The sequence below is a fragment of the Salvelinus sp. IW2-2015 genome, linkage group LG1 (genome assembly GCF_002910315.2).
Source record: "Salvelinus sp. IW2-2015 linkage group LG1, ASM291031v2, whole genome shotgun sequence".
NCBI lineage: Eukaryota > Metazoa > Chordata > Actinopteri > Salmoniformes > Salmonidae > Salvelinus > Salvelinus sp. IW2-2015.
In genome coordinates, this window is record NC_036838.1 from 7,416,018 (window position 1) to 7,428,115 (window position 12,098).

The window sequence follows — 12,098 nt, forward strand, 5'->3', positions numbered from 1 at the left end:
GGACACACAGCAACTCCCAAAGCGCCCATTCTTCTTTTCTTTACATGCTTACTATTCTAAGATCTATAGCCCGGGAACCACCACTAACTCCAGTTATGTCCATAATCAAAATGATCAAAAATTTTCTCAAATCAAAAGTCATTTGATATTTTCTCAAGATGTGATAATTATTTTGTTCTTCATGTTTCCCGATATAGAAACAACTAAAGCTTGCAATAAACCACTTATTTCAGAAAACATTTCGCATAGAAAAAAAGGTGATTGGTTCCCTCCTGAGTCACGTCGACATGAACAACAGAACACGTCAATATTAAACAGAACAAGAGGAAATGAAACGACACATACGCTGACTTTGTCATGAATCTCTATGTCATCCAGTGATGGGGATGGGATTCAGTGGAACTGCATGTCTTGCTGCTCATGGCAAACCTTAATGTTGGTTTGTTCATGCATACTTTTCTCGTATTCCCGCACGTCATCAAGTCATATCTGCAAAGAGGGGAGAGGGAGGTCGAGATGTTGGCGTCTCCCCGTTAGGACACTCAAGACGAAGGTAGAGGAGGGGTAAGTGAGGAGGAGCACGCGTGGTGAGTAGACGGGTGGTGGCTGATTAGCGGCTTTGTGGAGGGGCTGAAAGGTCAAAGTTCAAGCACAATCAATAGGAGGTGGAGAGGCAGCAGAGCTAGCTTCCCACGACCGAAAAGAGTGGTTTGTCGAGAGGAGAGAGCTAGTCAGGCAAAGCCGGTAGGCAGGGTATGGAAAGAGGAAGAAAGGGAGGATAGAGGGGAGAAGGGAAAGGAGAGGGAAAATAATGATCCAGAACCCTCCGAGTCAGAACGGGAAGGTTGGGAGCATCGCCGGAAAAAAATACATTCCCAAAATGAACAGTTCTAGGCAAGTCATCCCAAATACGTCAGGAGGATTTGGGTGAGGGGGAATCATCCAAAACTGTTGCATAGGAGGGAAAGTTATTTTTCCCACCCCCAGAGGTGAAGGAGAAGGAGAGAGTGAGTAGCGGTGTCCCATTACAGCAGTAATGCTTGTTATGGACTTACCTGCAGCCATGGAAAAAGCTGAGTGCTAAATAAGAGTCTCCTGCAGTATTACTGCTGCTCTTATTGCCATGCAGTCACGACCACATACACACAGCTTCCATGATTCAATGAGTGCAATATCTTCTGTGTAATATCTCCTGATATTTCAGCAATTGCTATTCTTTTGTTAGAAATTGTAGCAAAAGAGCCATTTGTGTTACTATGGACATCGTACAAGGATCGATGCCAACATCTTACAAGCCTTGATGCCAAAAAGAATGACAAATATTGCTGACACAAGAAGAAACAGACCAGTGTACAGGAGGGATATTGTTTGATTGAACGCCAACACAGGATTGCAGAATTGGTTTTACAGATAAACATGGAAGGAACTGCAGTCCAGGGGCTGCTGTCTGTGTATGACTGAAGAGTGGAGCTAGTGAACACAGACCAACCCTGGACATGACAGTACTTCTAGGGGGCGATTTTCCCAGACACAGATTATGCCCATTGCTGGACTAAAAATAACTTTCAATGGAGATTCTCCATTGTGCATGCTTCTTAGTCCAGACCTGGGCTTAGAATCTGCTCCCTTGGTTACGTGTTCCAAGTAGGATTATTGATATCTGAGAGGTCACCCAGCGTATAAGATGGAGCAGGGTTAGATGCAGTGATGGGGAATTGGATGGTGTTTAGGGGTTCACATGCCTTATTTTAGTTCTATTACACACAATGACACAGACAGTAGATTAGAAACAGCATCAACAGTAACCACTTAACTCCAAAAGGAGTCAAATCTAAATGGAAGTCCTTCTTATTGATACCATTCTAAGGAAAGACTGACTTCATAGATCCCAGTGTTAAACTTGGGGCGTGTTCATTAGGTAACAGAATAAACTGGAGGGACTACCTATACTTGTCCAATAAGAAACACTAATTTTAACTTTCAACACATCAAAAAGAATGCCCTACTGAAAACTACCCAGTGATTAGTTAGTGAGAGGACAAATAGAGCAGGGCTTGTCGACCTACCGATCCACTCATCACCCATGCAAAAGCCTGCCTGTGGCCCAGGAGCAGCACGTCACGCACCAACCTATAGGGAGAGGCAATAGAGGGGGTCAGAGAACACTGATCTCAAGAGCAGATACAAAAATGTACCGGCACTATCTATGGAGTAAGTGGCTGCTATTTGCTATTTAAATAGTGAACACTAAGTCACATACTACTCACGCACTGAGTAAAAGCCTTTTTACGGAAGGGTAGTGGAGGACAGAATGGCTGTGTGTACGTATGTGAGTGACCTCTGACCTTGTGTACAAACTGCTCTACGGCGTCTTGCAGGCGCCCACACTCACAAACTTGACGGTGACCAGCTTGTAGGAACACATGATGGGCTCCTGGTGTCCCTCCAGCCTCCTGCAGCATGCCCCTCGACGTCTTCTCTGACTTGAAGTACCGCAGTCCTGTTGGGGTGGACACACACACACACACACAACACACACACACACACACACGACACACACACACACACACACACACACACACACACACCACACACACACACACCACACACACACACACACCACACACACACACACCACACCACACACACACACACACACCGTAGATCTCAGTCATTAATCCAACCTCTGTGCCCTGAGAGAAATGCATTACGGGAAAGCTAAAAATAAACGCCAACGTTAAATAGGAAATCCTTCCCTCCAGGAGACTCTTTCGCTAAATCTCAGGGCTGAGGCAATTTATCATTCAACCACCGCTTACTGCATCTACTACTCAACAGTCTAACTATACCTAACAGATGCTATATGCTAACATGCTAATTTCTAACACTAAAATTAGATAAGGGAATGGGAGAGAATTAGCATTATCCTGGTCAGAGACTGTATTGCGGAGGTTTTGTGGGTTACCTGCAATACAAACTCAATTCGGGAGATATAAACTAAACGTAAACTTAATTGAATAAATCCAACCCAATAAAATGATGACTAGGAGCTTAGGGCAAAACCAATAGACTGAATTCCAGTGCGTATCATTGTATCTTAGAGTCGCACATCAACGAGTATCACTCAGATCACTGAGTACGGTGAATGTCCTCTATCCACTGTCATTGTTATGTCTGAACTATGTTGCTGGTACTATTTAGACTAATAATAAACCCAATCACCAGTAGTTACTACAGAGACACCTGGCTACAATAACCCCTACAATAACGCCTGCCATTAGCTCTAATGAAACAACACACACACACACACACACACACACACACACACACACACACACACACACACAACACACACACACACACACACACCACACACGCACTCACCTCAGACTCTTTATAGTACTCTCCAGGGATCTCGTCGTAGGCGATATCCACAAACCACTCCCTTTCCTGGTCTTTATTCACTTCTGAGAAGATCTGAAAACAACAAAAATTCCCAGATGCAGTTAGTCATCTATCACTTCAGGCTCAAACAATATCCTCTCACAAAACTACACAGGCTCAAGTATGACCTCCCAAATATCTTCTGGAAATCAGCCGTCAACAGGAATGCATCTTGGATGTACAAACATCAAGCATTCCCAGCAAGAAAGAAAAGTAGTTTTGATAAAAAGAGAAGGATAATTGTTGAATGCCTGAAGTGATAGAATGACTAACTGCACCTCTTGGGAATTTTTGTTTTTGTTCAAATCTCTCAGAAAGTGAAAAGAAAAGACCAGGAAAGGGAAGCTGTGTTTGTGGGATTATCGCCTTACGACGAGATCCCTGAGAGATACTTATAAAGAGTGCTGAGTGAGTGCGTGTGTGATGTGTGTGTGTGAATGTGTGTTGTGTAGATGTAAAATAGTGTGTGTGTGTGTGTGTGTGTGTGTGTGTGTTGTGTGTTGGTGTTGTTTGTTTTAATTAGCAGCTAATGGCGGCCCAGGCGGTTAATTTGTAGGGGTTATTGTAGCCACAGGGCTTGGTCTGCTGTAGTCAAACACTGGTTGATTAGGGTCTAGATTAATTAGTCTAAAAATAGCACCAGCAATAGTTCAGATCATAACAATGACAGTGGATAGAGGGACATTCACCGATACTCCAGTGATACTGAGTGATACTCGTTGATACTCAGCGATACTCAAGATACAATGATACAACAGACTGACACCATTTCAGTCTATTGGTTTTGCCTAAGCATCTAGTCATCCAACTATTCATTGGGTTGGAATTTGATTCAATTTAAGTTTTACGTTTTAGTTATATGTCTGCCGAATTGAGTTTGTATTGCAGGTAACCACAAACACTCCGCTTACAGCTCTGACCAGGATAATGCTTTAATTGCCTCTCCCCCATTCATTATCTAATCTTTCAGTGTTTAGAAATTAGCATGTAGCAGTATTAGCATCTGTGTAGGTATAGTTAGACTGTTGAGTATAGTAAAGATTGCAGTAAGCGGTGGCTTGATATGATAAATTTGCCTTCAGGCCCCTAGGATTTAGCGAAGAGGTCTCTGGAGGAAGGTTCCTATTTACGTTGGCGTTCTATTTTTTAGCTTTCCCGTAACTGATTCTCTCAGGGCACAGAGGTTTGGATTTAATGACTGAGATCTTACGTGATGTGTTGCTGTGTGTGTGTGTGTGTGTGTGTGTGTGTGTGTGATGTGTGTGTGTTGTGTGTGTGTGGTGTGTGGGTGTGTGTTTGTGGTGTGTGTGGTGTGTGTTGTGTGTGCTGTGACTTGTGTGTGTGTGTGTGTGTGTGTGTGTCCACCCCAACAGGACCTGCGGTACTTCAAGTCAGAGAAGACGTCGAGGGGCATGCTGCAGGAGGGCTGGAGGGACACCCAGGAGCCCATCATGTGTTCCTACAAGCTGGTCACCGTCAAGTTTGAGGTGTGGGGCCTGCAGACGCGCGTAGAGCAGTTTGTACACAAGGTCAGAGGTCACTCACATACGTACACACAGCCATTCTGTCCTCCACTAAACCCTTCCGTAAAAGGCTTTATACTCAGTGCGTGAGTAGTATGTGACTTAGTGTTCACTATTTAAATAGCAAATAGCAGCCACTTACTCCATAGATAGTGCCGGTACATTTTTGTAGATCTGCTCTGAGATCAGTGTTCTCTGACCCCCTCTATTGCCTCTCCCTATAGGTGGTGCGTGACGTGCTGCTCCTGGGCCACAGGCAGGCTTTTGCATGGGTGGATGAGTGGATCGGTAGGTCGACAAGCACTGCTCTATTGGTCCTCTCACTAACTAATCACTGGGTAGTTTTCAGTAGGGCAATTCTTTTTGATGTGTTGAAAGTTAAAATTAGTGTTTCTTATTGGACAAGTATAGGTAGTCCCTCCCAGTTTATTCTGTACCTAATGAACACGCCCCAAGTTTAACACTGGGATCTATGAAGTCAGTCTTTCCTTAGAATGGTATCAATAAGAAAGGACTTCCATTTAGATTTGACTCCTTTTGGGAGTTAAGTGGTTACTGTTGATGCTGTTTCTAATCTACTGTCTGTGTCATTGTGTGTAATAGAACTAAATAAGGCATGTGAACCCCTAAACACCATCCAATTCCCCATCACTGCATCTAACCCTGCTCCATCTTATACGCTGGGTGACCTCTCAGATATCAATAATCCTACTTGGAACACGTAACCAAGGGAGCAGATTCTAAGCCCAGGTCTGGACTAAGAAGCATGCACAATGGAGAATCTCCATTGAAAGTTATTTTTAGTCCAGCAATGGGCATAATCTGTGTCTGGGAAAATCGCCCCCTAGAAGTACTGTCATGTCCAGGGTTGGTCTGTGTTCACTAGCTCACTACTTCAGTCATACACAGACAGCAGCCCCTGGACTGCAGTTCCTTCCATGTTTATCTGTAAAACCAATTCCTGCAATCCTGTGTTGGCGTTCAATCAAACAATATCCCTCCTGTACACTGGTCTGTTTCTTCTTGTGTCAGCAATATTTGTCATTCTTTTTGGCATCAAGGCTTGTAAGATGTTGGCATCGATCCTTGTACGATGTCCATAGTAAACACAAATGGCTCTATTTGCTACAATTTCCTAACAAAAGAATAGCAATTGCTGAAATATCAGGAGATATTACACAGAAGATATTGCACTCATTGAATCATGGAAGCTGTGTGTATGTGGGTCGTGACTGCATGGCAATAAGAGCAGCAGTAATACTAGCAGGACTCTTATTAGCACTCAGCTTTTTCCATGGCTGCAGGGTAAGTCCATAACAAGCCATTACTGCTGTAATGGGACACCGCTACTCACTCTCTCCCTTCTCCTTCACCTCTGGGGGGTGGGAAAAAATAACTTTCCCTCCTATGCACAGTTTGGATGATTCCCCCTCACCCAAATCCTCCTGACGTATTTGGGATGACCTTGCCTAGGACTGTTCTTTGGGAATGTATTTTTTTTCCGGCGATGCTCCCAACCCTTCCCGTCTGACTCGGAGGGTTCTGGATCATTTATTTTCCCTCTCCTTTCCCTTCTCCCTCTATCCCTCCCTTTCTTCCTCTTCCTAACCCGGCTTTGGCCTGACTAGCTCTCTCCTCTCGACACCAACTCTTTTCGGTCGTGGGAAGCTAGCTCTGCCCTCTCCACCTCCTATTGATTGTGCTTGAACTTTGACCTTTCAGCCCCTCCCAAAAGCGCTAATCACCACCCAGCGCTCTCTACTCACCCACGGCGTGCTCCTCCTCACTTAACCCCTCCTCTACCTTCGTCTTGAGTGTCCTAACGGGGAGACGCCAACATCTCGACCTCCCTCCTCCCCTCTTTGCAGATATGAACTTGGATGACGTGCGGGAATACGAGAAAAGTATGCATGAACAAACCAACATTAAGGTTTGCCATGAGCAGCAAGAGCATTCCACGAACTCCCCATCACTGGATGACATAGAGATTCATGACAAAGTCAGCGTATGTGTCGTTTCATTTCCTCTTGTTCTGTTTCATATTGACGTGTTCTGTTGTTCATGTCGACGTGACTCAGGAGGGAACCAATCACTCTTTTTCTATGCGAAATGTTTTCTGAAATAAGTGGTTATTGCAAGCTTTAGTTGTTTCTATATCGGGAAAACATGAAGAACAAAAATATTCACATCTTGAGAAAATATCAAATGACTTTTGATTTGAAAATGTTTGATCATTTTGATTATGACATAACTAGTAGTGATGCCAGGCTAAGATTAGAAAGAAGCATTAGAATGCTTTGGAGTGCTGTCTCCCCCCTCATTCTCTCTCTCCGTGCAGACATGACGATGGATGAGGTGAGAGAGTATGAGCGCACCATCCAGGAAGCCACCAACGAGAAGATCGGAATTTTCCCCCCGTCGATCTCCATCAGCGAGATGCCCCTGTCCTCCTGCACCCTCTCTGGACCCGCCAGTGCCCCCACCACCCCCCTCTGCACTGATGCGCCCGAGTTCCTCTCCGTCCCCAAGGACCGAGCCCGCAAGAAGTCCGCCCCTGAGACCCTCACCCTGCCCGACGCCGCTACCCAGAACCAGAGTGGAGTCCCCCAGGGCTCTATGCTGGTGCCAGTTCCAAATCAAAATCACTCCCCCTGGCCCTCCTCTGACTCTGACCAGGCTGAGTTAGGGGGGGAATAGGAGGGACGGGATGTTCTTTTCCTCCATATGCCCCGCCACCTCACTGTCTTAGTAGCCCAGCAAGACTAGCCTCTACGCCCCAGTGCCCAGTCCTACAGGCCCAACTAACCATATCCCAGAGTTCAGTTCTTCTTACACATATCACCAGAGGTGAAAGGTCTAACCACCAGTTTCCAATCTCCTACATCCTCAACATAAGTCGGTTTTGTCAGCCTTCAATGGATGGCTTCCTCTTCCTGAGATCTAGCCAATCAGATGTCTGACCGACTGTGACAACCACCTAAGCTGTCCATCAAGAGAACATATCCACAAGGGGTTTTGTGTCCTGTCCTCAATTAGCAATCCCTGTGTTTGTCTTAAAATACGTTATTGACAAAATTCCAGATGATGGATTCTCTTTTTTTTTTATATATATATATATATCAGGTCAGCTGATGATCCTTATGTAATGTAAATGTAGTTGCCATAACACCATGAAATTAGAGATACAATGATATTAATATTGTTTTGTGAACCTCTTTCCATGGAATTCTCAGCCTACAAATATATCGAAATATCATTTTGACCTTGAAATAAATACACTTTTTAACAAAATGGAAGTAGAAGTACTGTAGTATAGTTAGATTTTATAACCACATTGACTCACTAAAAAGACACCACCTTTCACCTGGACAGAGGACAGACCATTCAAAACTGAACCCAGATCTGTGTGTGTTCACGTCTCCACTCCACACTCCTCCTGAAACAGATGCAAGATCAGTACAATCACAGAAAGAGATCCCTTCTCAGGTCTCCAGAGCTCTGCCTCAGCCCTCTTTAGGAAGGGCAGGGAACGTAACCATTCTCTCCTTGCTTTAAAACACAATTTTTATACCTGCACAGATATATCTATATACTATATCTATACTCACCTGTCTACTTAACTAACCTTTGGAACGTTTACACAACATTAGATAAGCCATGATAAAATACATATTTGGCATCAAGTCTGACATTGAGGAGTGATGCAGTCAGTTTAATCAAATTGGTATAGCAACAGAACAGATATGACTAGGAAAAATGCCATTTGGGGGATATGCTGTAAATGTAAGTGAACATTGAGCACAGTGGAGTTGATAAGGAATTCCATGCTTTGCGCAGGGCACTCGCTTCAACCTGGCCTTATTCTATGTACTTGGTTACCTTTGCATTGTGCGCATTGTGTTTTTAGGAATACCGATAATGTTGCTTGCCAATGTTGGTATTGTACCTGTTTTGGTGGGATCAGGAAGTTATTTTGACGCAACAACGTTAGCGGCGGCCATCTTTTTTTTCCCCTGCGCTAGCCTCACCACAGTGTGTCATCAGAAACTTTTGGGGGGGAGAAACATTGAGGACTAACGGTTTCTCTACTGTTTTATACAATCACATAAATGCATCAAGGGGTCTCATATGCCGCATGAAATGTTCACAAACACGTATACATATGTGAAGTATATGTGTATATAAATGGCAGGATATACTGTTGATGCGAAATTGTGGAGAAAGCGAATGTGACGTTGTCCTAGGCTCTGTAGTGTAACCATTGTATAGTAAAGCGGAGTTTTAGCAGAGACTGAAACTGAGCATGTTCTGAGAAGACAACTCTCTACTCTGTGCCTCTGCATGCAAAAGTCTATATTGTCTCGTCTGTATACAAATCCAAAACATTTCAATAAAGAAAAAACATCCCATTTTGTTGTAACGTTAAAGGACAATTGCACCACTTTTCAACCTCATTTTCATGATCTCCAGCACAATGCCAGTGTCTGCATATGTGAAAATGGCGCAGTTCTACATTTTGTAGAAAGAAATATAAAGTTACAAAGTTCTACCCGATGACATCATCAACCATTTAAAAAAACAGATTTTCAGACACTGAGATTCACGGTGACGTGGAGCAATAGAATACCCTACCTCTGGCTTGAAACTCGTTTCAGGGTTTGAAAATCACAGTTTTTCTTACTTTTAATCCTACCTTGTGATGTCACAGAGAAGCATTTAGGACCTTCTTATGTTTGCAACCACAGATCATAGAAACACACCGTTTTCACATATCTAGACACCCGTATGGTGCTGGAGATAATGAATATGAGTTTGTAAAGTGGCTGAATGGCCATTTTAAGCCTACTATTCCATTTATTGCAATTTCAAAACATTGATTTGAAATACAGCTTCGTGTTAGTTACTTTCATCATCGAAATGTATAAGATTTTGAGAGAAATAGCTGAAGTTTGTAGTACCTGTTGACCATTGTTTTGTCCTGAAGACGTCACATTACATTACATATGTGGGCATTTGCACTTTGTGATGAGAAACAAACGTGTACTGACAAACGTGTACTGACTGTTATATCTCTGTTAGGGTTTTGTTGGACCGAAGTTATACAAGCCTACTTGTTGGTCAGATATAGACCACTCTACACTATAGACCACTATAGACCACTCTACAGTGTCTAACCCCAAAATGTCTCATCTTTACACAAGATGCTCACTATCATTCTAAACTGTACTTGTCTTTGCTGTTAAATTTCCTGTGGGATACATGTGTTAAATGATATTGACTATCAGGAATAAAAAAGATCCAGGGACATGTTTGAGTGCCAGTAAGCTAATGGCTATATCAAAACGAACGCAAAATGACAAGCATAACATCCAGGGTCAGTTACTTTTCAGAGAGAAGGTCTAGGTTTTATAAATAGTCAACTCTTTCGTTGTCGGTTGCATGCTCCACGTAAGTTCATGAAGACTTTTTGAGTGAGCTTATGTGGAGCATGGAACAGAAAGTGAATGAGTTTACTATTTACGAAACCTAGTCCTTCACTCTGAAAAATAACCGACCCTTGAGATTATACTTGTCATTTTGCGTTCGTTTTGAGAGTGCAACTGTTTGGTTGGAATCTATAACATTTAAGGTGCAATGTCCCATTTGTTAGTTCTCTTTATCGAGCTGTTGAAAAATCCACAGTAGAAAAGACCATTGTAACTACATACTGTACGTTACAACCCTATGTGCAAAATACATTTAAAAAATGTATTTTTGGTTGAAAGGACATTGAAAATTGGAATTTTTCAACATATTGTGCTCACTGTGAAAATATTTACTTTAATATTTGCAACCTCCCCATTGTAGTGTGCATCATCGATGTTCCAGTTGCTTTTGGTGATCCTATAGCTCTTTGACCTAATGACACATTATCTATAAAAACAATCTTTGAATCAATCTTTTTTATTTTTTTTATTGGGGGGACTGTGTTTACTTTTGAATTTTTACAATATACCTTGACTTGGAGGTTGGTTTTCTGTTATAATTTTCACAAGTGCTGTAGTTTGATTTTGTGGTTTGCTGTATTTCAAATGGCATCTGTTCGTTCTAAGAAAAGGACCAAGCTTTCGTTGTGTCCCTCCTGGTGCGGCTTGCCAGGCTGTCGTGCTGTCTCCCTAGCTCTGGTCCAGGTTGTCACTGCTGCTTCCTGATACTGAGCCTCTTAAGCAGGACGAGCGTTAGCAATCCACACTAACACCCTGGACCAGAGCTACTGTCTCCCTATCTGAAGTGCCATCCTTGTTCGGCTACTGGAAGTCGCTCTGGGTTCTTCCACTGATTATATTTGTTATATTTTTACTGCCCTCCTTGAGGTACATTTGGTTCTCTGTTGTAATTATTGTTTCACTTTTTTCTTAATTCTTGTAGTAAATAAAGTTTACTTGCTACTACACTTTGCCATTGTCGGTTGTCAGATGTGGTGCCTCTGAAAGTTTGTGTGTGTGTGTGTGTGTGTGTGCGCATGTTGGTGTGTGATTGCATGGGAGTTTGTGTGTGTGAGAGAGGGTGAAAGATAAAGAGCAAGGGGAATGAACATTTTGCTATATACACTACATGACCAAAAGTATGTGGACACCTGCTTGACGAACATCTCATTCCAAAATCATAGGCATTAATATGGAGTTGGTCTCCCCTTTGCTGCTATAACAGCCTCCACTCTTCTGGGAAGGCTTTCCACTAGATGTTGGAACATTGATGCGGGGACTTGCTTCCATTCAGCCACAAGAGCATTAGTGAGGTCGGGCACTGATGATGGGCGATTAGGCCTGGCTCACACTCTGCATTTCAATTCATCCCAAAGGTGTTCTATGGGGTTGAGGTCAGGGCTCTGTGCAGGCCAGTCAAATTATTTCACACCGATCTCGACAAACCATTTCTTTATGGACCTTGCTTTATGCATGGGGACATTGTTATGCTGAAACAGGAAAGGACCTTCCCCAAACTGTTGCCACGAAGTTGGAAGCAGAGAATCGTCTGGAATGTCATTGTATGCTGTAACATTACGATTACCCTTCACTGGAACTAAGGGGCCTAGCCGAACCATGAAAATAGCCCCAGAACATTATTCCTCCACCACCAAACATTACAGTT

The 12,098-nt window shown here is 43.1% G+C and overlaps 1 protein-coding gene across 1 annotated transcript in view; it reads left to right on the forward strand.

The window, feature by feature from the left end:
- The window catches only part of LOC111950810 (cytoplasmic phosphatidylinositol transfer protein 1), a 17,277-nt gene extending 5,877 nt beyond the window's left edge, over positions 1-11,400 (forward strand). Inside the window, exons 2-4 of the mRNA XM_070448648.1 lie at positions 4,818-4,973; positions 5,192-5,255; positions 7,306-11,400. Of these exons, the coding sequence (XP_070304749.1) occupies positions 4,818-4,973; positions 5,192-5,255; positions 7,306-7,664 (579 nt within the window). The 3' untranslated portion in view covers positions 7,665-11,400. The remainder of the gene's footprint in view (positions 1-4,817; positions 4,974-5,191; positions 5,256-7,305) is intronic.
- The last annotated feature ends 698 nt before the right edge of the window (positions 11,401-12,098 follow it).